General features: G+C 41.9%; 1 protein-coding gene across 1 annotated transcript; it reads right to left on the bottom strand.

The window, feature by feature from the left end:
• Window positions 1-1,057: 1,057 nt before the first annotated feature.
• Khdrbs1 (KH RNA binding domain containing, signal transduction associated 1) lies at window positions 1,058-26,563 on the bottom strand. The gene is made up of 9 exons (XM_032897038.1): window positions 26,040-26,563; window positions 14,715-14,839; window positions 13,037-13,153; window positions 10,547-10,693; window positions 9,018-9,151; window positions 7,231-7,432; window positions 6,775-6,842; window positions 5,580-5,638; window positions 1,058-2,381 (listed from the first exon to the last, which is right to left on the bottom strand). The coding sequence occupies exons 1-9, from the start codon at window positions 26,419-26,421 to the stop codon at window positions 2,284-2,286; spliced, it is 1,332 nt and encodes a 443-aa protein (XP_032752929.1). The 5' UTR covers window positions 26,422-26,563; the 3' UTR covers window positions 1,058-2,283.
• Window positions 26,564-27,165: the final 602 nt, after the last annotated feature.

Here is a 27,165-nt window from a genome sequence, read left to right as displayed (position 1 = left end):
TTTACAGCTATTTTTATTAAACAAGTTTTGCAAAAATTTTAACATTAAAATTAACAACTAAAGAATTGTTTATGCAAGTTGCTGTCACAGGTTATATAAAAGAGAAATATGTGCTATTAAAATCAGACATTTAGGTTACCTTTGGTTTTTTGCGATGCATGTTAGCTTTACACATCCTGATTCTCTTGCGATAATTTTCCTTTAAAAAGGGGGGTATAGAGTGATCTCTTTTCATCAAAACAAGACATAATGCCCTGAAAGCTGACTTCAAACCACGGTGGAAAATTCAGTTATTTACACTTTATCACAATCTATAAATACATTTTTTGTTGGTGTTGTTTTAAAAAGAAAAGAAAAATGCCCATCATGCACTGCTGCAGGCAGCTTGGCACTTCACACAAGAGGATTTTTCACCCCCGAGCAGTTTAGGTGGCTCTTAGGGAAAGAATGAGGTCCCTGGGAATTGAGTGATTTTTTTCCACAGGGCCAACCAATTCCACTGTTGAGTCTCGTGGGAGGGAGTTCAGGACCAGTCTCTTATCACGCCAGCTCTTTCCCCAGACCAGCTCAATTGTTACTGCATCTCTAGGATTGAAGGGTAACCCCTCAAGGGCACCCAGGTTTTGCTGAACAGTGGTGTCTGAACACAGGTGAAATCAAGGTCTGAGCACAGATTTAGTGTCATTCTTTAAAGGCCACCTCGGGGCTCTACAGAAGCAGGAAGCCAGGGCGGCTGACACTTGGAGTACCTATGCCCTCACATGAAAACCAATCTGTGTAAAGTTGGGTTTTTCTAAAGATTAGAATTTTTTGATAGGAACGGATAAAACTGCTTTCAACAACTTCCAGGGGGTGAAAAAGCTTTGGTTCTTTTTAAACTAAAACTTAACAACTCATAAACTTTTTTTTTGGTAACCTTAAAAATAAAATCCCCACCACCACTTTTAAAAATGTCTCCAAACTTTTAACAAGCCCATTAACTTTAGAGTTAATTTAAGTTTAATGTGAAAGAGAAAACTATTTTATTGTCCACCCCCAAAAATAACAATTCATCACATTTACTTTGATTAAAAAAGGACTAAACTTTATTGACAAACTTGCTGCAGACATTTTGACATAGGTTAAGCTACCTATTTAGGCAGACTTACACATGTAGCATTTAATCTTCCGAAAACAAAATGGGAGGACGGTACAAATCCATTAGGACTTTAACTTATGTACAAAGTGGACTTTGATTCTCTTCTCATTCAGCTGCAGTGTCCCTTTTTATGTCATGCTAGTGTTGAGACATACTTAACTACCGTGGCAACAGTGCAAAACTGACAATGGTCAACTTAATGAACAGCGTCAGCTTTCGGCCCCAGTGTCCAAGTGAGTTTTTCATGGAGTGCAGAATCTCAGATGGACAGAATACTCTTGACATTTTAAATACTGAAAATTTGATTATTAGTACTATTATTGAAAAGACTGTGGCTAAAAAGAACTGTCAGACTCCATTTAGGCGGCCAGCTTCCCTCCCCAGCAACCTATTCAACCCCCCCCCCCCACTAAGTATCTCTCAACACTGTATGTCTGGGGCTAGATTTCAAAACCCACAGAATGAAAAAGTCATTTTACAAACCTAATTTTGTTGTTGTTTTAAGTCAATTAACGTTAAAAATTGCATCAACTATTTAATTCATGAGGATCTTTCATATTAAAATTTAACCTTAAGATTCAACCGCCATGTGCTTTTAAAGGAAATGTTTTTAGAGACATCTGAGCTCACTTTTACATGGTGGCACCTACTGCCGTTAACATTGTGATTTTACAGCTTAAGCAGCCCTGAATTTTGAAATGTAGCCTAGTTTGGGATTCTGCAACTATGACTTTACGGGGTGCCTCAAATCAAAGCTAAGAAAACGTTGACAAGCCTTTACTTCAGAACCTTTAAGCAAGCAATGCCACTTTTGAAACTAACATGTTTGTGGTTTTTTTTAACTCAACTTTTTTTTATTATAAAAGGTACACTGTTTATATTTAAACAACAAAGAAAAAAAGCATCTACACACTTAAAAAATTAATTCGATATTCCTAAATCTATTTTAACTCATTTTAAAATACTACATACAGAAGCCAGAATGCAGAGTTAAGAATGGAGGAAGGTGGGGAAAAGAAAGGGACCACAAAGAAAAACACTTAGACAATTACTTGTCTGTTGTGGGTAAAGCAACAGGAATCCTGGGATACAAGAAATCAGTAACAAGTTTGCTCATAACTGATATTTTCCCCTCCTGTTTGTTTTTAATAACGTCCATATGGGTGCTCTCTGTATGCTCCCTTCACTGGCCTAGCTGGAGGAGCCTTCAGTGATGGCCTGGTCCCATTCCAGTCATCTTGTCCTGTGGGAAAAGCAAAATGGTTTACAGTATATGTTACCCACAATACTGTTTTCTCTCTAGTATCATGACATACCTAAGCGTTCCTTGCTCTCCTCTTTACTTGGCCCTCCCCGAGCAGCAGAGGTAATTTCCCACCATTGTGAGTACCAGAGAATTCAAATAGCTAGCTCTACATTACTGTGCAGTTCCCTTGAGCAGCAACGTTCTCTATAAGCAACACGATTGGCATGCAGTCCCCAAACCTGGGTAAACGCAATACACTGCTCGAAGCAGTGAAGGAGTCAGTGAGTCTGCAGTAACTATTCCTGTGCCCAAAGTCATCTGGTAATCAGCCTCAGTGAGGATGGCAAGTTATGTGCAAGCTTTCACTTAGCAGGTAGCCACCCACCGTCACTGCAAGAGCAAGTCAGGTTCTACTATGGAAAAATATGCTCTGCTTCTCCAGAAGCAAACAAAGGCCTCATTAAATGAGACCATCCACCACTTGGTACCCAAACCCTAGAGGATGAATGGCTACTCAAAAGCTGCATTATAAAACCCTTGAGAATCGTAGCTCCTTTCTCATGCAGACAGCCCTGACAGGCCACCAAAGCCTGAGATGATGATCACTTAGTTCTACCGCTGACCACCTCTTAGCAAGGTAAACTGCTTAAGCTTACTCTCCCCACTAATTCTCTCATCTTCACATACTAATTCATGCCTCCCTGTAAATACTGACTATGACTAACACAGGTCTTCCTTTTCTCTATGGACAGAAAGTTACATAGCATTTGTGGTCTGACTATGCTTGGTGCATATCAAGTGGCACTTTTAGGAGGTGTGGTCTTATTAGAGGAGATGGTGCCTTGTTAGAGGAAATGTGTTGCTGTGGAGGCAGGGCTTTGAGGTCTCATATATATGCTCTAGTCTGGCCAGTGGGATCAGAGCCCTATCCTGTTGCCTGGGGATCACAGTGGAGAACTCTCGGCTGCTCCAACACAATGTCTGCCTGCATACTGCCATGCTTCCTACCATAATGGACCAAACCTGTGGAACTGTAAGCCAGGCCCAACTAAATGTAGTCCTTTGGGCTGGAGGGATGGCTCAGTGGTTAAAAGCACTGACTGCTCTTCTGAAGGTCCTGAGTTCAATTCCCAGCAACCACATGGTGGCTCACAACCATCTGTAATGGGATCTGATGCCCTCTTTTGGTGTGTCTGAAGACAGTGACAATGTACTCACATATATAAAGTAAATGGTTTTTTAAAAAAAATGTAGTCCTTTATAAGATGATGTTTCTTCACAGTAATGAAACCCTAACTAAGACAGAATTCTACTTATGCTCCTAAGTACAATACACAAGGCCCACCTATTTTTGCAAGATGTTTCTGGATACCAAAGTTTATTTTTCTAATTCTCTTTAGAAAGGCAGATACCAGAAGATACTGGTAATAGCAACAGCAAACCAAGACCACAAGGATAATAGCCTGCTCTCCATTTTGAGACATGAGCTCACTGTGCACTGCATCTTGGATAGAGTTGAACTCAGTACAGCTTAACCTGGTTCCAAACTCACAGTCTTACTACGTTAGTCTCAAGTGCCTAGGATTCAGTCTGAATCTCCCCCAGCCCCCAAACCAGGATCTCCTGAAGCTCATGCTGCTTTCACATCTGGTATAGAGTGGACAATGGCCTCTACTGCCCAACTGCTAAGATTATACTCATGTGCCTCCATGCTGGATTTCATGCTCTTTAGTTCAGTCTTTCCCCAGCCAAACAGAAATGCAGTTTTGCCAAACACATACAGAAACTCTTGTATTGTGCCTTACTAGGGGGGAAATACGGAGCTTCTCAACAGTGATACATGAGTGGAGCACTGTGATGTTACTATGGCAATAGTACAGTTCTATTTACCTAAAACTGGAAAAAAGTGTGTGTGTGTGTGTGTGTGTGTGTGTGTGTGTGTGTGTGTGTGTGTGTGTGTGTGTGTGTGTCAGGAGCTAACTGGCTATACTGCCAATGGGTTAAACTTATGTTTCTTAAGAGATGATTCTATGGATACCTTTTCTAACTCCTTCTGTAGAGCATCTTAAGAGGAACTGTTAGCAGCTAAGCCCCTTGGTAGGGAACTCCTCAAGGGTGCAGAAGACTCTGCATAAGAAGACTGCTCTCAAGGCTGGAGAGATGGCTCAGCAGTTAAGAGCACTGACTACTCCTGAGTTCAAATCCCAGAAACCACAACCATCTGTAACAGGATCTAATGCCCTCTTCTGCTGTGTCTGAAGACAGCTACAATGTATTCATATACATAAAACAAATATAAAGAAAAAAGACTGCTTTCTCTGAATTACAGTGCTATATGACATTACTCTCAGAGACCTGTTAACAAAGAGCCATATTTAGCTCTAAGGGTTCTTGAGCAATGTGTTTTCAAGCAAACCTCAGAGAAGGTTACCTTCCAAACCTAACTGCTTTATGGGATTAGTAACTGAGCTGAGGACTAAGGATACAGCCCAGACGATAGAGAACTTGTCTACTAGACAGAAGTCCTGAGTTCACCTCTAGGTACCACGTAAAACCATACATAGTAGAAAATGCTGTAATGCTAAAACCAGAAAAATCAAGATCACCATCAGCTCCATAATGCAAACCAGCCTGAAATATCTGAGAAAAGGGAACTTGAATTATTTCCCAACTTAGAGGGAGCTTGGTGCTACTAGTCATGTGATTTAGCCCCACCCCTGAGAACTTCTGATTTGATTCTAACAGGTACTATTTTCCCCTACTTGTCGGTTCTACTAAGCTGCTTTCAAAGCTGGCATTTGCTTTGCAATGGTATTATTTTCAGAGAGTTCCATTTTCTTTTTTTTTTTTTTTAATGCAGGAAAGGGAGAATAGAGCTAAACAAATAAGATCTTACTATCTACCGACATAGCCAAGGTATAAGTAGCAAAAGGTCCACAACCAGCTGAGTTAGGCGTGCATTACCTAACAGAACAGTCAGCAGAACATGGGAAGTGCACAAGTCCAGCTAAGCAAGACTTGATAGAACAAACCATAGGAACTCCAAAGGCAGAACTCCAAAGTGACATCTAACATGTCAGCAGTCGTCTGATGGTATCATCTGAGGTAAGTGACTGCCTCACTCCAAGAACCCATCAAGCAATGTTTCCAGACACTTAATTGCACATTTACCCCACCACGGAAATAAAAACCTACCATAGGCTTCATAAGAATCTTGAAGCTCCCCATGTCCATAGTCATAATACTCTGACTCCCTGAAAAGACAAAAACACAATAGTAAAGGTTTTCATGTTACCATTCTTTTAATAGTCCACATCTCAGACAGTTTATTATCTATAAAATAGGGGGAAATTATACGTTCTGTTCCATTTCTAACCACCCCAACAGTTACAACACGTATAAACCATATATTTACCAAAAAGCCTAATTAAATATAGCAAGGAGAAAAAAACAATGTAGAAAACCACAATCTGCATTGAGATTCTTAAACTATAATCATCATGTATGTAAAATTCATACAGCTCACCAGTTTTGCCCCCATAACAAATATCTGAGATTCTTTTCCAAGCAATCATAGATAAGACATATATATACATGAAAAATCAAAGCTGTATTTTAAGAGAAACCAACCAAACGCTAAGCTTCTAGCTTGTTCTTAGAATCATAGGCATCTCCAGTGTGGATGGGCTAAAGTGACTTGATTTGTTTGTCATGAGACAAAGCCTCCTGTATCCCAAGCTGTTCTTGAACTCTTGATCCCATGCTAAGATGACATGCAGGACAGCACTCTACCAACTGCATACTTCTTTCTTCCAAACCCGAGTGACATTTTTTGTTTGTTTGTTTTCCGGAGCTGAGGACTAAACCCAGGGTCTTGTGCTTGCTAGGCAAGCGCTCTACTACTGAGCTAAATCCCCAACCCCTGAGTGATGTTTCTTTTTTTGTTTGTTTTGTTTTGTTTTGAATTTATTAGTACATTGTTGCTCTCAGATCTCATTACAGATGGTTGTGAGCCACCATGTGGTTGCTGGGAATTGAACTCAGAACCTCTGGAAGAACAGTCAGTGTTCTTAACCACTGAGCCATCTCTCCAGCCCCTGAGTGATAATAAACAATTATTTAATGGTATTTTTCTCTTCCATTCTATATAGCTCAGGAAATGTTCATCAATTAGTTTAAGAGCCTAAATTAGCATAAAATTCAGTTATCCAAATTCTCAGAGCCACAAATATGCCATCAAGTCATCAAAAGTGGAGGAAATACCTTTAAAACATTAGATTACACTTTTTCTTAGGGTAGTGTTTGCCCAAATCTTTAGTCTCTCCAACTCTACCCACCATCCATCTCTACAGACACTGTGCAGACATGACTTCTTGCCTGACTCACTCACCCTTGACTCTGGCTGTAATAGCCTTCATAGCCTTCGTAGCTCTGTTCTGCATATGAATCATCATATCCCTGGAACGATAAAGTAGAAGGTCAGAACTGCATAAAGAGAATCACAGCCCATAGGGGATCATGGGCATCTGAATGAACAGGCTACGGAAAATCCTCAAAAATACTAATACCAACTGCAGAACAGAAAGACAAAACTCAAAAGGTTTTAGTATTACAATCTTAGTAAAATTCTGTATGTTAAACCACAACTTACTTATTTAACTTATACATAGTAATAATGCCTAAAATAGAAGAAAAATCGTCTCATACTTCAAAATTCAACTGAACAAGAACACAGATTCCAAATCTTAAAGAAGTGTCTTCTATCTACACACAAGGGTAAGACCCTTATCACTTATCTGGCAACCTAGGTATGGAAGAAACAATACATTGTTCAAAACATTCTTACATAATCTTCGTATGTTTCTGGTGCAGGTGTTGGAGGCAAAGGTATTCTCTGAATACCAGCTGTCCGAGCTCTCGGTGTTGGAGCACCCCTCACAGTAGGTGGGGGTGGCACCCCTCGAGTCACAGTGGCACCTCTGGTGATGGAGCCTCTTACTGGGGTTCCTCGAACCAAAGCCCCTCTAGGTGGCCCAACACCACGTCCTCTACAAGTAGAAAATTTACATTAATTTGAGATTTTAATAATTAGGCCACATTCATATTAAGAACTGTTCATAAATTCTGGAAGTAGGATGATTTTTACATTTTGATTACTTACTCATTTAAGACAAGTCCTCCTATGTAGCTCTGGAACTCCACCTGCCACTGTCTCTACTAGGTATTAGGACTAAAGTTGTGTGTCACCACATTGAGCTAACCTTAACACCCCCCCATCCCCTGCATGACCCCCAAGACATTTCTGTGTGGAACTCACTCTGTAGACCAACAAAGATCTTCCTGCCTCTGTCTCCTAAGTGCTGGGATTAAAGGCATTTGCCACCACTGCCGCTTAACTTTAATTTTTTCCAGTATATATGCACACATAGTTATTTTTTTATAATTGTCATCCAATGTGTATGGATATCTTGCATGCACACATCTGTGTGTGTACCACAGGTACGCTTTGTGCCCACAAAGGCCAGAAGAAGGTGTCAACAAGAGTGTGCTGGGTCTTCTGGAACCTGAATTATCTGGAACCTGAATTATAGATGACTGTGAACCACCTTGTGGGAGGTGGGAATTAAACTGAGATCTCTGGAAGAGGAGCCAGTGCTCTTAATGACTCTCTAGGCCCTAATTTTAATTTCTTAAAGGAAGGCTCTGCTGCCACACTTGGTAAGTCAGAGCCTGTATCCCTTGCTTGTCCTTTGGTTTTTACTTTTCCTTCCCTTTTCTGACAGGGTTTCACATAACCAATTCAGCCTGGTCTTGAATTCAGCATGTAACTGAGGACAGCCTTGTACTTCAGCCTTCACTTCCTAAGTGTTGGGATTATAACTGTGTGTCATCATCCCCTGGAGTTTGCACAGTGCTAGGATCAAACCCAGAGATTTATGCATGCTAAGCAAACCCTCTACCAACTGTGGCCCATCTCTAAAACAGACGTTAAAGCACAGAATAGCATACATATAGGGACCTAGACTTCAAGATTCTCTAAGCTCAATTACGACCACAGCAACTCAGGCAGGTCTAGACTGTCTGAATATTACATAAATATTAACCACGAAAGGTAAAACTCTGGAATTATATATAGTCAGGCATGATGGCTCATGACTTTCATCACAGCACTTGGGAGACAAAAGTGGATTTCTTTTTGAGTTTCAGATGGGCCTGGTCTATCTAACAGGTTCCAGGGCCACCAAGTGATTAATATTCTTTAAAAAAAAAAAAAAAAAAGGCAACTGGGGATGAATGAGACGGCCTAGTGGTTAAACACACCAGCTGATTAAGACTGACATTGAGTTCAATCCCCAAGACCAAAATGATAGGATTCCTACCACACTGTGCTTTAACTAACATATCCACACTAATACACTCTCACCCTCACACCCACCACCACCACCAAGCTCACAAATGGATGGATGAATATATGGATTTTTTTTTTTAAAATACTAGGACTATCCAAAATTAAAAACCCTGAAGTTTCAGTAGGACTGCAATACCCGACTGCTAAGATTCCATACCTGATGTACTATATAAACCCTCTGACTCCTCCTGGGTTAGTCAGATTTCCTTTTTAACTATTTTTACCTGGGAACAGGTGGAGGAGGAGGGGCAGCTCCTCGTCCTCTCACAGACACCCCACGACCACGAGAGGGTTCAGGAACTCCATTCAAGTAGGACAATTCTAGAAACTGCTCCTGGCAGATATCATCCATCATGTCCTGGGAATTAAAGACAGCAAAGAGCACCTGTAACATCTGCTCCTCCTCCTACTCTTTTTTTTTTTTTTTTGGAACTGGGGACCGAATCCAGGGCCTTGCACTTGCTAGGCAAGCGCTCTACCACTGAGCTAAATCCCCAACCCCTGCTCCTCCTCCTAAGACTCGCAAGGCCCACCAGGTCTGACACTGGAGATGGTAGCACACATCTTTGATCCCAGCACTCCTGGATACAGACACAAGCAGATCTCTGATATATAGGCCAGCCTAGTCTACAATGTTGTTTTAGAACAGCACGAGCTACACAGTGAGATGAAACCCCCATCTCAAAATACCACTCCCAAAAAGAGTAGCCTTGAAAGCCAGACGAAGTCTCAAGTCAAAATTCTTTGATGTCGAATTACACTGTCAGTTCTTTGAAGGAATTGACAGCAGACCCTCACTAATGAAGTTCTTCAGAAGGTGCTTCCTTCCTAGCTCTCCCTTGACCACTCCTATCTTTATACACAAACTTTCTCAAGAAAAGCCAAACCACCTAGAACTCGTCACCTACACTAGAGTCCAGTCTCCAGAGACTTCATTATGTATTTGGAAAAACTCCAAAATCTGAGGGGAGGGGGGATTCCCAAACACTAAAGGAGAGTTCACACAATTGACACTTAACCTGTTTTATAACCAGGTGACTCTTAGGAATCTACACCATTTTCTGAGCATGGTGGAACACATCACTAATCACAGCACTTGGGAGGCAGAGGCAGGCAGATCTCTGTAAGCTGGAGACCAGCCTGGTCTACACAGTGAGCTCTAGGCCAGGCAGAGATGTACACTGAGACCCTATCTCAAACAAAACAAAAACCAACAACCACAACAACCAGAGAAAATTAAATGCCATCAATAGTCATGCCTGTACCATACAGCTCTTCTGAACCAGACTCTGAGTAAGAAATCTCCACCAGAAGCTCCCTTCAGTGCCTCAGTAGAAATTAGCTCATTAGCACTGGGTGCTCTAAGTTTCCGGCTGTTAACTCTAGACTGAAAAGTCTAGCACACACGCTCCTTAACTGAGGACCTACCCTTAGGTCGTTTTCCTAATACCATCTCCTGGTTCCACAGTAGTACCAGAAGAGTGAATTAAATGAAGACCTTATTAAATCTGTTAACCAAATTGTTAACACATCAAGGACCCAAGAGACTGACAACAGATAGTAGCACACATTAATGAAGCCACATTAGACATGGAGGCCTTGGAGTACAGTGCTTTGAGAATGAGAAATGAGTAGTGGGAGAACCTTGGCAAAGTAAACAGAAGCACAGACCCTGGTCAAGAACCATAGCCTCTTCAACATTACAATCTTACTTTCTCCCTGCTTAGAGGCTAGAGAATATGTATTTCCTTACTGGTACTAGAAATTTCTTGACTTCTTCCATAGCATGGGCCATAAGAGCATAAGCTTCACATGGGGGTCCAAAGACTTCAATGAAGACATGCAGATCCATATTTAAATGGGCATATTTGGGGTCTCCACCCTTGCGCAACTCTTCCTCCTATGGGAACAAGCAAAGAAATATCAACTCATATACAGACTAAACAAATACAGTATCTTCACATGTAAGTCAAAGAGAACAGCTTAAAAAACAAAACAAAACCCTTAAGCAAGTCCTAGAACTGATACTGCCTGTTAAAACTATAACTGATGTAGTGATTTAAATATGCTTGGCCAATGGGTACTATTAAGAGGTGTGGCCTTTTTGGAATAGGTATGACCTTCCCCCTCCCATTTTTATTAAATTGGGCATTTATTTACATTTCAAATGTTATTCACTTTCCTGGTTTCCTGTCCATCAGCCCCCTAACCCCTCCCACTCCCCTTCGATAAGGGTGTTCCCCTCCCCATCCATTCCCCCTTACTGCACCACCCCCACACACAATCCCCTACACTGGGGGTCTAACCTTGGCAGAACCAAGGGCTTCCCCTTCCACTGGTGCCCCAACAAGGCTATTCACTGCTACCTATGCAGTTGGAGCCCAGGGTCAGTCCTAGGGATAACCTTCTAAGAGGAAGTATGTCACTGTGTAGGTGGGCTTTGAGGGTTCCTAGTGCTCAAGCTCCTCCCAGTGTGAACAGAGTCTCCTAAGATGTAGAACTCCCAGTTCCTTCTCCAGCACCAAGTCTGCCTGCACACTGCCATGCTTCCCATGATGATAATGGACTGAACCTCTGAAACTGTAAGCCAGCTCCAATGAAATGTTTTCTTTTATGAGTTGCCTTAGTCATGGTGTCTCCTCACAGGAATAAAATCCTAACTAAGCTACTTGGTTGCCTGTTTCCTTAAACCACTGAAGTGTTCCCTGCAGTAAATTAAAACTTAATTTTAGAATCTACTCAGGTTAACAGTTGTTTGCTCAGTATTTAGTGTATGAATGCATGTATGCACTCATGGCCAAGCACTAGTCTTTAAATTCATTAGTACTCTTTATTACCACTGGCCTTGCTAAAGTGTTTACTGTCCAGGAGTTCCAAGGAAGGGACAAAGTCAGGACAGACAAAAAAATCTTTTAGAAATCTCATTAACAAAAATAACACACTTCAGACTCGTTCTATGTATCCAGTGTGAAAGGTAAAGGACAAAAGAAAAAGATGAGGAAAATAAGACCTATCAATTAAACTACCTAAAAGTTAGGCCCTCAAAAATATTTTTCTAGGGGTTGGGGATTTAGCTCAGTGGTAGGGCACTTGCCTATAAGCACAAGGCCCTGGGTTCGTCCCCAGCTCCAAAAAAAAAAAAAAAAAAAAAAAAAAATTTTTCTAGATTTATCAGTTAAGTCTTATCTAAGGGTAAACTATTACATGTGCTAAAAGTTTCTTGTCAATTGATTGCACACTGTGTAGAGTGCTGTGGAATGGAAAATAAAAAATAAAAACCCTTAAATAGGTTTTCTTTGTCAGGATAAGTCATGTTTACCTTTGGAATCTATTGTTTTAGTAGGTCTTACATTCCTGTTGGCTAGATATCAAATGATCTAACCCCAAACTCACCAGCATTGAACACGTATTCCCTGTCACTGGAAAACAGGGTGTACTACTCACATTTTAATGTCTTCCATAGGGGCTGGAGAGATGGCTCAACGGTTAAAAGCATTGACTGCTCTTCCAGGTCCTGAGTTCAATTCCCAGCAACCACATGGTGGCTCACAACCATCTGTAATGAGATCTGATGTCCTCTTCTAGTGTGTGTCTGAAGACAGCTACAGTGTACTCACATACATAAATAAATAAACCTTAATGTCTTCCATATGGTTAAGTTTACTAAGTTCTCATTTCAAATTTCAAGAGGCAGTCTTACCAACGCCAACAATGCTACTTAACTATACCATAATATCATAATGCAGTCAAAAGAAAAAAACAAAAAACAAAACAGAAACAAAAATGCTGGAGAGACAGATAGCTTAATGGTAAAGAGCACTGAGTTCAATTCCCAGAACCCTCATGATGGCTTCTGTCTATAACTGTAGCCCTGTGGGATCTGATGCTCTCTTCTGGTGTGTAGATGTAAATGCATACAAAACAACCATATACATAAAATAAACACATTAAAAGGGGGAAGGGGACCATTAGGACATATGCTAGGCTCTTTCCATCAGTGCCAGTGAGTACTAACATGCAATGAAAGCTTGCATCAGTCATTGTATGCTGTGGGGGTGGGGCACAGTGGTGCATGTCTTTAACCCTAGCACATGGGAGGCAGAGGCAGGCAGATCTTTGAGGCCAGCCTGGATACACAGTGGGACACTGTATCTCAACAGCTCCCAAATAAACCTCCCAATGTGTGCTTGCATAGCATCCATTTCAGGCACTGGACAACTAGAAGGCATTCATTTGAACGTACCTTGGCTTTGTCTCTCATCGAACCCTTCCCCAAGACAGAGATCTTTGCACCAGTCTCTTCCTGCAGTCTTTTGATTGTATTTCCTTGTGGTCCAAGAATCTTCCCCACAAAATTGAACTGTCAGAAAATTAAAAAATAGAATTCTAATACACATGCCTCTATAAAAATTTAAATATATGTAACATGCCATTTGATCTTCAACAACCCTATAAAGAATCTTTTTATGTATGAGATCCCAATTTTACTCAAGATATAGTATACCTAGTATTTAATAATAATTAGTGATTAGCTTTAACCAGAAGTGATAGTTCCTATCCCTGAGTTTAGATTTCCTGATAAAGTCTGGTACTCTTTCCACAACTTACTGCAACTATTAATACTGTTACATAAACATGTAACATGCATAAACTCTTTTTATTAGTGATCATACTCAGGCCTCCTACTTCTGATACAGCAGAACAAATATACCTACCTCATGGTAGCATGTATGGTAAACTAAAATCTAGCTACTTTCCTTTAAAAAGAAAGAAGATAAACATTTTTTAAAATTTACATTTATTTACAAGAGGGTGTGGAGTGCACCAGAATGGAGCACCAATCAGGTAAGCCACACAGGTGGTCAGGATGTTGGTTCTCTCCTACCATATGGGTTCCAGAAATCAAATTTAGGTCTTCAGGTGTGGTGACAAGAACTTTTACCCACTGAGCCATTTTTCAAAACCAAAAGAATCTACTTTTTTACTTGGGTTTTTTGGGTTTTTTTTTTTTTTTTTTTTTTTTTTTGGTTTGGTTTTTGAAGGCAGAGTTTCTCTGTGTAGCAGAGGCTGTCCTGTAGACCAGATTGGCCTTGAACAGAGTTCTGCCTGCCTTGTGCCACCATTGTCTGGCAGCAGCCGCTTCTTTAAAAAAGCTAATTCTTAGGAGACTGGAGATGGCTCAGGGGTTAAGAACACTTGATGCTCTACAAGAAGAACCAGGTTAGGCTCTTGGCATCTACATGGTAGTTTATAACCATCTGTGCTTCCAATTCCAATGCATCCTATACCCTCTTCTGCCTTCCTCAGATACTAATCACACATGTTACATGGACATACATGCAAACTATTCATATGCATTAAATAAAAATAAAATTAACTTCATTTGATTTGAGGATATGTTATATTTTATTTGATTTAAATTCTGAGTCACAGGTAGAAAAATGGCTCATGGCTATTATCTGTTGTTTTTTCAAAAGATTTGGATTCTGTTCCCAGCACCCACAGAGCAACTCACAACCACCTGTAACCCTAGTTCCAGGGACATCTAATATACTCTTCTGGCTTCCTTTAGCACAAGGCATGTACATGATGCACATACAATACACATGCAGGCACTTATACATACACATAAAATAAGATAAATTCTAGCTCAATCTTTTGATAAAGGGATCCAGATTTTTACTTGAGGCCTAGAGCCTGAACAAAACATAAGACAAAAAATTATTCTTGATTACTAAAGTATCTATTCCCTTCACTATAATTACGTTATAAGTTATGGACTTTGCTATTTGAACTCCCAGAAACAGGTACTTCAAGCACCAAGAAGCTTTACAGGTGGATGCATGGCCATCCCATCCCATCACAGCCAACAGCATATCAGCCTACAACATCAACTCAGAAGTGAGCCCCCTTCCCATTACCTTTGGATACTGCTTGACAGGGATCAGTACCCGCTCTTTCAGCTTCATGTTCTTATGAGAAAATAAGTCCAAATAATTCTCCTCGTCATCTTTTTTTGACTCTCCTTTCTGAATCTTCTCAATTTCTGAATAAGAGAAACAGAACTTAATTTCTGTACTTATAAAGTCATCTGGCAAGACTGCTTAAAGCATTATTGTGAAGTGCTGTGGAAAAACCAAACAGTTCAGACAAAATGTGCTAATTTTAGATAGACTGGATGAGGCTCCCAAAGCTGTAGGAAGTTCACTACGGGACCTGAATCCTGTTTCCCACTCTCACCAGAAGTGTCTACACCACTCGTTTACATGTTTCTTGCCTTATGAGAACATGTACTGGCCAAGCACTGGTGGTGCACACCTTTGTTCCCAGAACTTAGGAAGCAAAGGCAGGCAAATCTCCCAGCCAACCTGGTTTACAGAGCAGGTTTTAGGACATCCAGGGCTACAGAGAAACCCTGTCGACAGGAGAAAAAACAAAACAAAATAAAATTTTAAAAAAAAGTATATATGCATGCATTTATTTAAATTAATGCAGTAAAGTAGGAAAAATTTTTAAAAATTAGGATAAATCAAATCCTTTAACAAGAAAAAAAATACGAAGAGGACTAAAAGATGCCTCAGACATTAGGAAGCCACACTGCTCTTCCAGAAATCTCGAGTTCAGTTCAGTACTCATGGCAGAGTGACTTTCAACCTCCTCTATGGCTGCTCCAGGATCCAAAACAGCCTTCTGGACTCCATGGGCATGGGCAAGCACAAAAATTGAAACTAAAACAAAACAAAAAAAAATTTTTTATAAAGGCTGAGCTGGGTACAGTAGCTATTTCCAACTAATTGATCACAACTAATTCAACTGTCTCTCCATTCCCACTGTTTCACCAGGCCAGATGAAAGATGTTTCTCAATAAAAAACGAGAATTACTGTTTAAGTATGATAACAGACATACATTACCATTTCACTATGGCAAGTGGTTTAATCTAGTCCTTAAGAGTATGAAAGAGTTCTTGCTCTATCACACATTAGTTGTGATCAACTTAGAAAATTATTTAACTTCTGCATATTTGTTTTCACAAATGTTAGCAAAATTAACCTATAAAGAATGAGGTGTCTGACTGTGGTCCCAGCACTCAGGAACCAATCAGGAAGATCACAAAGTTTGAGGATAGCCTGAGATAAATGGGACCTTTTCTAAAATAAATAACAAAACCAAAACCCAACCACCTAAAAAGACAAAGTAACATATATTCAAGATCAAAGTTTATTTCTTGGTATGTGGGTAATACATAATACATAATTACTATCTATACCAAACTGTCCAAAACAAGAAAATACAACACGGTAATTACAAAAAATAACAGAGAAGGCTGGAGTGATTGATGGCTCTGTGGTTAAGAGCACTTGCCACTCTTGTAGAGGACCCAAAAGATTCTTTCTCAGCACCCACATGGCAGTTCACAACAATCTATTACTCCAGTTTAAGGAGAATCTAATGCCCTCCTCTGCCCTCTCCAGCTAAATAAACACAAGCAGACAAACACACATTCATATATTTAAAGGAAAACTCTCTTCTGAAGTCTGACACAATAATGCCATACACAGCATATACAATGACAAACCCAGAGATAAGGCTACCCCCTTAAAACCATCATAACCACCAAGGCCACAGACACAATCATCAGAACCAATATACTCTGAATTTGCAGTTTCAAAGGTAGATGGAACTCTTGATCCTCCTGCTTACATCTCTCTTAAGTACAAGGCTCGTCTGTATTTAACTTCTGAGATGTAGTTAAGGCCCTTAAGTTTTTAACTGGATTGCAAAACTGATGGTAGGAAGGTTTGTTTACATAAATGTAGGGCCTCCCTATGTCAAAGAATTACTCTTTAGTACAACTGGGGAGATGTCTCAGTCATCTGCATTTGCTGCACAAAGATGACAATATGAATTCAATCCCAGCAGCAGCAGCAGCAGCAGCAGCAGCAGCAGCAGCAGCAGCAGCAGCAGTAGCAGCAGCAGCAGCAGCAGCACTATGATAAGTGAGGTAGCACATGCTACCTATAATCCAGACTCTGAAGTTGTAGAGGCAGGGGGGATCCCTGGGCTTGCTGACCAGCAGTCTAAATCAGTGAGCTCCAGGTTGAGAGAAAGACTCTTTCTTAAGAAATAAGGTACTGCCAGTTGTGGTGGTGCACGCTGGTAGGATTTGCTGAAGGAGGCAGAGGCAGGAGGATCACAAGTTGGAGGCCAGCCTGGGAAACACATTTGGACTGGAGAGATGGCTCAATGGCTAAAGCACCGACTGCTCTTCCAGAGGTCCTGAGTTCGATTGTCAGCAACCACATGGTGGCTCACAACCATCTGTAATGAGATCTGATGCCCTCTCCTGGTGTGTCTGAGGACAACGACAGTGTACTCATATAATAAAGCTTAAAAAAAAAAGGTAACAAAATAAAATAAACAGAGTAGAGAAGAACTAAGGAAAACAACAGACACTGACCTTTACATACATGCAAAGGAGTCAGAACAGTTAAGAAAGCAAAAGTAGAAATAGAAACAGCATGAGCCTTCAACAAGGGTCATCTTCAATATTTAGAAGTAGAACCGAACATTTATTCAATACCATAGCAAATATTACCTAATTTCCCCTTAAAAACAACTCACTATAGTTGCTAATTGGGAATTTAAAAATTGCAGAGGTTAATTACTTCTAGGTCACAAGCTGCTAAATAAAGTACCAGAAAACAGACTAAACTAAGCTTGGGGCTGGAGACATGGCTCAATGATTAAGAGCATTCACTGCTCTTGTATAGAACACTGGTTCAGTTCCCAGGACCCACATGGCAGCTCACAGCCATCCTTAACTCCAGTTCCAGGGGACTCAGATGCTTCCTTTTGGCTTCCGTGAGCACCCAAATACACGATGCACATGTATACATGTAGACATTAATGTCATATACATAAAAAACAAATTAATAGTAACAAAACACTAGACATTTTCTAACTTCAAGTCTCACATCTGTCATATGGTCTCTTAGTGGAGGACAGAGGACACTTTAGCAATGAAATGCTAACTATTATAAAGTTTTACAAACTACAATTTATGCCTGGTGTGGGGGCACAAACTCTTAATTCCTGTACTTGGGAAGCAAAGGCAAGCAGTCTATATTGTGAATTGTATACCAGCTAAGCATACAGTTTTTGTTCCCTTTAAAAGAAAATAATTTGAAAAGAAAGCTTCCCATGGATAGCCCTAACCAAATATGGTAACACGTGCACTCAAAAGGACTTCTGTGAGTCAAAGCCAGCCTGAGCTACATCAAGAATTTGTCTAGAGAGAGAGAGAGAGAGAGAGAGAGAGAGAGAGAGAGAGAGAGAACTAACCGATCAACAACTAAAGACATTGTCTTACCCTCAGGCAAAAGCATTTTCTAAACAACATTTCTAAGACTGACTCCCTCAAATGATGTTTGCCCGGGCCTCTGAAGACCTTGGATGTCCCAAGAGCCAAAGCAAGAAAAGCTAAGGTATAAACAACTCAGAGATGTGACCCATCTGTTTGTCAGCATGGCAATTATAATCTCTCTTATTTATCCGGCATCTTTGATTTAGCAGTCTTGGATTATTAATTTTAACCAACACTATCCCCATTTAGTGGGCAAAGAAACCAGAATTCAGAAATGTTAAGGAATTTGCCACCAAACTAACAGATCAATCGCACCAACTCATTGCTTTTAACATAGTGGAATTAAAAGCTTATGGCTTTTTTTTAACCTTTACTAATTTTCCTCCTTTCTGTCTCCCTGTAAACTACCAAAAATGAGAACCATTTATTGAATCTCAGAGCAAAGAATAGGGTTGTAGTTTGTTTAAAGGGGGGTCTCCCCTGGGTTCGGTCCCCAGCTCCGAAGAAAAAGAAGGAGGAAAAAAAAAAAAAAGCTCAACAGAGACGAGCTGTGGCAATGCCTGTCTTTGGTGGATCTGAATTCCAGGCCAGCCTAGTCTACAGAGCCAGTGTCAGGCCAACCTGATCTACAGAGCCAGCTTCAGGCCAGCCAGGCTACACAGAGAAACCCTGTCTTGAAAAACAAACAAACGGAGTTGGGGATTTAGCTTTTAGTGGTAGAGCGCTTGCTCAGTGCACAAGGTCCTGGGTTCCATCCCCAGCCCGAAAAAATAGAAAAGAAAAAAAAAAAAAAAAAAAAAAAAAAGAAAAACAAACAAACGAGCTAGAGAGACGGCTCAGCAGTTAAGAGCACTAGCTGTTCTTCCAGAGGTCTTGAGTTCAATTCCCAGCAACCACATGGTGGCTCACAACCATCTGTAATGGGATCCAATGCCCTCTTCTGGTGTGTCTGAAGACAGTGACAGGGTATTCACATACATAAAATAAATCTTTAAAAAAAGAAAAAAGGGTGGAGACATGGCTTAGTGGTTAAGAGCACTGACTGCTCTTCCGGAGGTCCTGAGTTCAAATCCCAGCAACCACATGGTGGCTCACAACCACCTGTAATGAGATCTTGATGCCCTCTTCTGGTGTGTCTGAAGACGGTGATAGTATAGTATACCCACATACATGAAATAAATAAATCTTAAAAAAAAAAAACAAAAAGAAAGAAAAGAAAAACAAAACTGAAAAAAAAAAATAAGAGAGCTGAGATTAGGGTTTAAAGGTAGAACTCTTCTTTAGCATTCATACAAAGACACTGGGTTTAATCCTCAGTATCACCAAAACAAATTTTTTGTGTATATATGTAAAAATAACTGCAATGACTAAGAGACTACTATATACATTACTTAAATTTCTTAATATTTAAGAGCTAATTATAAAACAAAACAGTTAAGATTTTTTTCTTTTTGCTAAGGCATCAAGACAAGCTTAGCAAATCTGTTCCAAAGAATGAAATATGTCATCCTCTAGACCCCAGGTACACTTGGCTCATACTTTTAACCATAGCATCTCTTCTGCTGTTATTAATTTCTGGAATTCTACAATCAACAAAGTAACTGCAATCCTTGAAGAGAAATGTCCTCATTCATTTGAAAAGGAAGCTTCCCATGGCTAAGGCTAAACCAAATAAGGTAGGTGGCACATGCCTGTGATCCTAGCACTTCAGAGCCCTCCTGTGAGAGAAACTCCCCTCATCGTGTATTATTTCCAGCCTCTACACCTTTTCTGTTAGTGTCATCTTTTGAAAAGCTAAGACAATGATCTTTGAGTAAAAGAACCCCGCCCCAGGATTTTTACTTACCAAACTGTTTCAAGTATGAACACCTAGCAGCATATTATGTTCTTGACCTTTTCTTTGGGGAGGGAGTGAGGTCATGGACCCCCATCAAGAATTTGGGAAAAAAGCTACAGGCTACCCCCTACCCCAAATATACAAAGTCACAACATGTTACAATGGCTAAGAACAGAGAAAATGGCCTTTAATCCCAGCACTCAGGAGGCAGAGGCAGACTGAGCTCTTGGGTTTGAGGGCAGTTTGGTCTACATGTTCTAGGACAGCCAGGGTTACACAGAGAAAACCTGTCATCAAAAACAAAAAAGAGGGCTGGAGAGATGGCTCAGCAGTTAAGAGCACTGACTGCTCTTCCAGAAGTCCTGAGTTCAAGTCCCAGCAACCACATGGTGGCTCACCACCATCTGTAATGAGACCTGATGCCCTCTTCTGGTAGGTCTGAAGAGAGTAGAGAGCTACAGTATACTCACATACATAAAATAAATAAATCTTAAAAACAAAACAAAACAACAAAAAAACCAAAACAAAACAAAACAAACAAACAAAAAAACCACAACAACAAAGAAAATGTGGGTACTGGCTCTCCCAAAGCTGGAGTTTGGAATCCTTGCATAGAGGTTCAATTCTCATAGATTAAAACCCTCCTATTATGGCCTATTTATCATGGCTTCCCAAATCCTTTCTTTAGGGAATGACTTTAAAAGGGAATTTTGTTTTTAAATTAATATAAAGAAAAATCTTTGTTTATGCATACTCTTTTTTTCAAAATGTTTTACCTTATGTGTATGGGTGTTTTGCAAGAGTGCACATATATGCACAACCTGTTGACAGTGTCCGTCAGTAGAGAGCATCAGATTCCCTGAGACTGGATTACAAACAGCTATGAGCCACCATATGAATGCTTACACCATATGAGTCCTTTGGAAGAGTGCTTAATTACCCAGATACCTCTCCAGCCACATTCTGCCTGTCTGTGTGTATATATACCTAATGCATGCCTGGTATTCAGAGAGACCAGAAGAGGGTATTAATCAAATCCTCTAGAACTACAGTTACAGGCAGTTAAGAGCTGAAATGTGGAATGCTGTGAACTAAACCGAAGCCCCATGTAAAAAGAGTAAGTGCTCTTAAATGCTGACCCATCTTTCATCCCCATGCTAACCTCGTTATAGGCTTAGTCATCACTTTCTTCCCTTATCACCAGTTACCTTCAATCTGTTGTCCATCCTTACTGTTTTGTTTTTTTCAAGAATGCTAGAGTCAATCAAGAGACTGAGAGCATTAAATCCACCATTTGAAGGCCAGCCCAAGCTAAATAGCATTATCACAGAGCATGGTAGCACACATGCCTTTTTTTTTTTTTTTTTTTCTTTTTTTCGGAGCTGGGGGCTGAACCCAGGGCCTTTTGCTTGCTAGGCAAGTGGTCTACCACCGAGCTAAATCCCCACCCCCCACACACATGCCTTTAATCCCAGTACTCAGAGGCAGAGATAAGAGTATCTCTGTGACCATGAGACCAAACTGGTTTGCAGTTAGTTCTAGGCTAGCTAGGGCTCCACTGTGAGACACAGCCATGCTGGGCAAGCAGTTTACCACTGAACTATACACAGTTCCATTTTTCCATTTTCATTTTGAGACAAGGTCTCATTAAATTCCCAAGCTGGCCCTGTACTCTGCAGCTCTAGCACACCTTGAACTTGAAATTTGTTTGCCTTGGCCTCCTGAGCACCTGGGATTACAGGCCTGTACTAACAAGTCCAATTTTGTTGCTGAGCTTTAAGGAATTTGAATGTTCTGCTTTCAAATGAAATGTCAAACAGTTATCCAGTCATTGTGCCAACTACCAGCAATGTATGGAAACTCCTCCTAATGCATGGTCTCAGCCGCACTTCTTGGTCTTCAGTGTCTTCCTATCTGCTACTTTATATTCAACTTACCAAGGCAAAAATCTCCCCTGAAATCCTTCCCTGTGCTGAAGACAGCGTAGGCTCTTGTACATGTCAAACAAGCCTTCTAGAACAGAACTACATTCCAGGCCTTCAAAACAAAAAGCTAAATCTAGTTGGAATCAGTTTACAAAATGCAAAAAACAGGCTAATGAAAAAGTTTTCTCTATAGCTTTAGTCTCCCTCCTCTCTGAGGATATGGCACACAAATCTGATTTGCATAAAGATCTTCTGATGACTTTTATTCTACTCAAAATGTTCACTATTTGAGTCATTTTTTTTTTTTTTTTTTTTGTTCTTTTTTTTGGAGTTGGGGACCGAACCCAGGGCCTTGCGCTTCCTAGGTAAGCGCTCTACCACTGAGCTAAATCCCCAGCCCCTTGAGTCATTTTCAATGTCTACTTTCCTATCTGTAAAGAACACTTAACAGACTAGCATTTTTATATAAATTTCCTGTCTCAAAAAGTCTAGCATGGCTATGTAACTGCATCTTTACACATCTGCACTGTATCACTGCAGCTGAACACCAATCTGGCCTACAGCAATGAATCTACGTTCAAACTCTACATTCCTTCTCAAAAATACAATACATACAGATAGCCCACACTCCTTACAATTCTCTATTTTCCCATCAAGGTAAGGCTTAACAGAGTGCAAAGCCACTCTGAGACGCACCTTCTAGGACAGAAAAGACAGTGGTGAGAAAGCAGACAGATCCCGATACATGATGGATCTACAGTCTAACCATGGAGATACTCAACAGATACGTAATTACAGCTGGACATGGTGGCTAATCCCCAACAAGACAAAGGCAGGCACATCTTTGTGAGTTTAATGAGTTTCAGGACAGCCAGCACTACGTAGGGAGACCTTGCACATGCACGCACAGTACATAGCACACCAGAAAATAATAAATACAAAATAAAACTGGGCAGTGTGGTGGTAACAGAAACGATGGTCTGCATCTCATGCACTTTGTAGGGAATGGACAAGGATGCATAGAAAAGGCTGTTGGGCACCGCTCTCAGTATCTGAATCTCAGCTTCTTCATCCTCAGTTCCCTACTAGCATCCAGACTTCCCCATCCCTATACCTTTCTTATTTCAACCAATTGGGTCTGTCTTTTTAAAATTCCATTTTTGGCAGGCAGTGTATAATGAGGGAGCAAGGAAGAACCTTTTAGCTATTGGAGGGAAAAAGGAGTTAAGTGTGTGAACCAAATGTAGATTGACTGTAAGTCCTGTTGATGTTGCTAATTTTGTTGTTTAGTCAACTATTATGTTTGCCTTTTATCTCCTCATCTGTACTGGTAATAGGATTGTCTTCTCAGCCATCCAGAGGCAGGTAGATCTAAGTTTGAGGACAGCCTAGTCTACATAGTTAGACCCTAGCTCAAAAACAAACAAAAAACCAAAACAATAAAAAACAACAAAAATAAAAACTGGGGCCTGGAAGATGGCTCAGCAGTTAAGAGCACTGGCTGTTCTTCCAAAGGACCTGGGTTCAATTCCCAGCACCCACATGGTAGCTCACAGTGGTCTATTAACTCCACACCCAGGGGATCTGAAAACCTCACAGTCAGACATACAGGCAAAATACCCATGCACATAGAAATTAATAAAGAAAAATTTAAAAATATAAATAAGGAAAAGCAAAAAAGACCCAACTTTAAAAATTAAAGTGTTTTCTCTTAGTAACCACACTGAGGTTAAACCTGTGACTGCAGAGCTAAAAGAAACATTTAAAAAATAATATTTAAAAAAAAAACCCCTGTTGAAAAAAGAGTGATCACCTGCACTTGAAGTCAGAAAGGCCAAACTATGTCTTGTGTATATAGGAATTTATAAGCAGAAGAAAACGAAGGTGACATTTTGTTTGGTGAGTACAGGTCAGAGGTAACTGGCTGATTTTACACACAACCTACATCTCACACTCACCACTGCACAGATGACACTGCAGAGTTAGTTTCTCAGGACCAAGTAACTAGTTAACAGTCAGTTTCCAAAGTTAACATCTTCGACCTGATATAACTCTTTAGCAATTAACCTGACAGGTTATAAAGATTTGAGGAAATAAAAATAAGACTACCAAGTCAACCTTTCATAGTGATATTCTTCAGTCGGCGGGCACTTATCAAAGTCAATCAAACACAGGTGTTTGCTATTTGCAAGCCGGTATAAAAAAATATAAAAGATAATGGCCTGAAAATGTAGATAAGTTAGTAGAGTACTATGCCTGATCCTAGGCACTGCACAAACTGAATGTGGTGGGGCACACCTCCCAAACCCTGGAGGAAAAGGACCACAAGTTCGAGGTCACGAAGGGCTATATATAAATGTAGATATATGTAAATACCCAGCCTCAGCTACTTGAGACCTGCCTCATTTAAAAAAAAAAAAGGGGGATTAAAAATCCTTACAGTAACTAAGTTGTCAGAACAAAAGAACAGAAACATAAGAACCTGAGTGTTACAGAATGAAGGTCCTGAGCTGAAATGCAAACAATTGATGTTTCTATTTACTGACCACAAGTTTGGTTTACAGTGCTTCAAAGGTCCTCACTTATTTTTCCATTTGACTGGAAAGAAAAGCAGGTCTTTAAAGTCATTGTCCATCCACGACCTTTTTGCATTGTACAAACGGTAAAGCCCCTTCAACAACATTGGGAGACAGAGAACAGATGAAGGAAAATGGTATTTTCCTTTTATTTCTTTTCGGATTTGTATTTTGAGTGCCTCTATAGGACATAAGAGAACATCAGTCCCCCAGTGCTGAAGTTACAGGTGTCTGAGAGCCACCTGATGTGGGCGCTGGGAACTGAACCCCGGTGGAAGAGCAGAAAATGCTATTAACCGCTGATCCACCTCTCCATTAGATAATGGTATTTTCACAATGACCTGTCCACAGTACCATTCTGGCCAGAGTCTTGTCAATCTCTCAGACGGTCTTTGATGAAATAACTTTATTCCTCGTGGATAGGGCCGAATATATATTTTGGAGTGGGTTGGGGTCTAAAAGCAGATGCTTTCTATTGGCTTGGACTGAGAGGTTAGACTCTCCATGGGGTGTCTTGGTCAAGTGTTCCAGGACAGTTACCAGGTCAAGAGTGGGGTTTCTGAATCCGCTCAACCTCTCCAGTTTTTGTCTGGTAACAAGGTTCCATCTGCCTCACAAAACTCCAATATTCAATCAGTGAGACAGACTGTGATATCTAAAATTTAGATATCATAAAAAAATACTTACTAAAAACCATGTCTAACTACAAGTGAGGGTCCAATAGGCGGTCTGAATAAGAAAAATGTCTAAGTCGCTCAAGTCAAGAGAAGAGGACTCACTAGTCTACAAGCAGAGAACAAAGGCTACCATTCTTAAACTATCTCTTCTCAAGCAAGAACTAAAACAAAAAGACTAATTTCTCGTTCATCTCCCGCAAAAGAACCTGCCGTCCCTTACCTCCATCATTTCCCCATTTGCATAACTTCAAAAACACATTTTAAAATAAAGGAGAGAAAACCATCCGGGTCTGTAGCAATTCTTATTCGACAGGCCGAAACGGAAAACTTTGCTTGAGAAAACCTCAAGCTCCGGGATTCTCTGGTCGCCCCGAACTCTGATGAACTTAAACCCGAGTTCCCGCTAAATCCCGCAGCACCGCTTCGTAGATGCGCCGCGCGGGACCGGCATTCCGGCAGTTTTTACCTTTACAACCCAGGTCAAGGCACTCTCCACCACCCGCGACCCCGCCTCCCCAAATTGTTTTCTCTTTGGGAAAGCTGGGAGAAGTAGGTTCATTTCTGGTAAGAGCTGGTCCTTGGCGCGCGGGGCAACTACTACGGGAGGAGAAGGGGGCGGGAGCACGGTACTATCCATCAACCTCTCCGCGCTCGGAGATCGCGAGTCCTCTTCGGGCCTCGACCGTGGTTCCGAAACCTCCCCTTATACCCTGATCCGGGGTGGGACTGAGGGTGCAGAATCTCTAAGGCTAGGTCGAGATGAGCACTCTCGATGCCTGGGCTCCGAGGGGGCGGGAGCAAGAACAAAGCGGCGGCCACCCACCGCCGGTACCGGGAGACCCCAAAGTACGCCAAGACCCGCTTACCTACGGACAGCAGCTGCATGGCGTGAGTGAAGGACGGGTCGAGCGAGTCCTTCTCAGCCATGAGTTCAGGCAGGTACTTATTCTCCGGCTCCATCTTGGCCGCGGCTGTGGCTGACGGGGGCAGTAGCGGGGTCGGCGCGGAACCCACCACAGTCGCGTCGGGACCCGGATTAGAGGGAGGCAGCAGCGGCGGCGGCTGCGTAGCGGGCGAGGCCCGAGCGCCTCCTCTGGGCCCACCTCCGCCTCCCCGGGACCGGTGAGGAAGAGGCGACGGCCGAGACGGGGTCAGACGCACCGAGGGGTGGGCACCTGACGGGTCCTTGGAGCAGCTGCGGCCCGAGGACCGGGTGAGGCGCGCGGCAGGGTCGTCCCGGCGCTGCATCAGGAATGATGTGTGGCGAGCGAGCGAGGAAGCGACGCGACGGCGCTGAGGCCCGAGCGGCGGTTGGCGGGGGTGGAAGAACGGGAGCGACAGCGACCGAAGCCGACCCGAGCGACCCAGCGAGAGAGCACCGGAAATGAGGCGGCGCGCGTGCGCAGGCGCCTACCGGCACCGCCCTTGAGTTTCTCCGCGGAGAACAAAGTCCCCAGTTGGGCCACGGCGCCTGCGCCGACTGAAGACGTAGCCTCCCCACTCAGGCTCCGAGTTCACTGCGCCTGCGCGGGCGCCGGCCGCCTTCGTTCGTTTCTTTTCCTTTTCCACGTGACCCGGCGCTAGCGGTACACGTGTCTCCCCTCCCCCTCCCTCGGGCGGAGTGCGCGGAGGGGGCGGGCGCCGTGGAATGTCTTTGTCTGCGCTCGGGCCCGCGGAGTGTGCGGCAGGAGACCTGTTATTCGTGGGCCACGCCTCCTTCAACGGCCGAGCCTGGGGAGGTCCCGGGGGAACGGTGCTGCTGTGTGGTTCGGGGGCCGCCTCTCCAGCAAGAAAATGAAAGGAACGCTTCTGGAGAGAGGGGAACGCGAGGGTTAGAGCAAAGCGAGGCCGAAAGAGAGGGAAAGACTGCGCGAACGGGATGGGAAGATGGGGATGCTGGGAGAGGCTGACCACGGGTGGGTGTGAGAAAGGGAAGCCAGGAATGGGAAATAGAAGACTAAATGCTATGTATTGCAGAACTGAAACTCAGAA

The sequence above is a fragment of the Rattus rattus genome, chromosome 1, assembly GCF_011064425.1.
Source record: "Rattus rattus isolate New Zealand chromosome 1, Rrattus_CSIRO_v1, whole genome shotgun sequence".
Taxonomy (NCBI): Eukaryota; Metazoa; Chordata; class Mammalia; order Rodentia; family Muridae; genus Rattus; species Rattus rattus.
Note: the sequence above shows the minus strand (reverse complement) of the source record. Positions and strands in the feature narration are given on the sequence as shown.

What these genes read in the sequence shown, in the direction of transcription:
- Khdrbs1 (XM_032897038.1), bottom strand. Translation starts at nt 26,421, where the DNA reads ATGCAGCGCCGGGACGACCCTGCCGCGCGCCTCACCCGGTCCTCGGGC. An exon ending in CATGCAGCTGCTGTCCGTAG is followed by an intron (nt 14,840 to 26,039) that starts GTAAGCGGGTCT and finishes TCTCTTATTCAG; the next exon opens with AAATTGAGAAGATTCAGAAA. An exon ending in CCTCCTCCACCTGTTCCCAG is followed by an intron (nt 7,433 to 9,017) that starts GTAAAAATAGTT and finishes TTCTACTTGTAG; the next exon opens with AGGACGTGGTGTTGGGCCAC.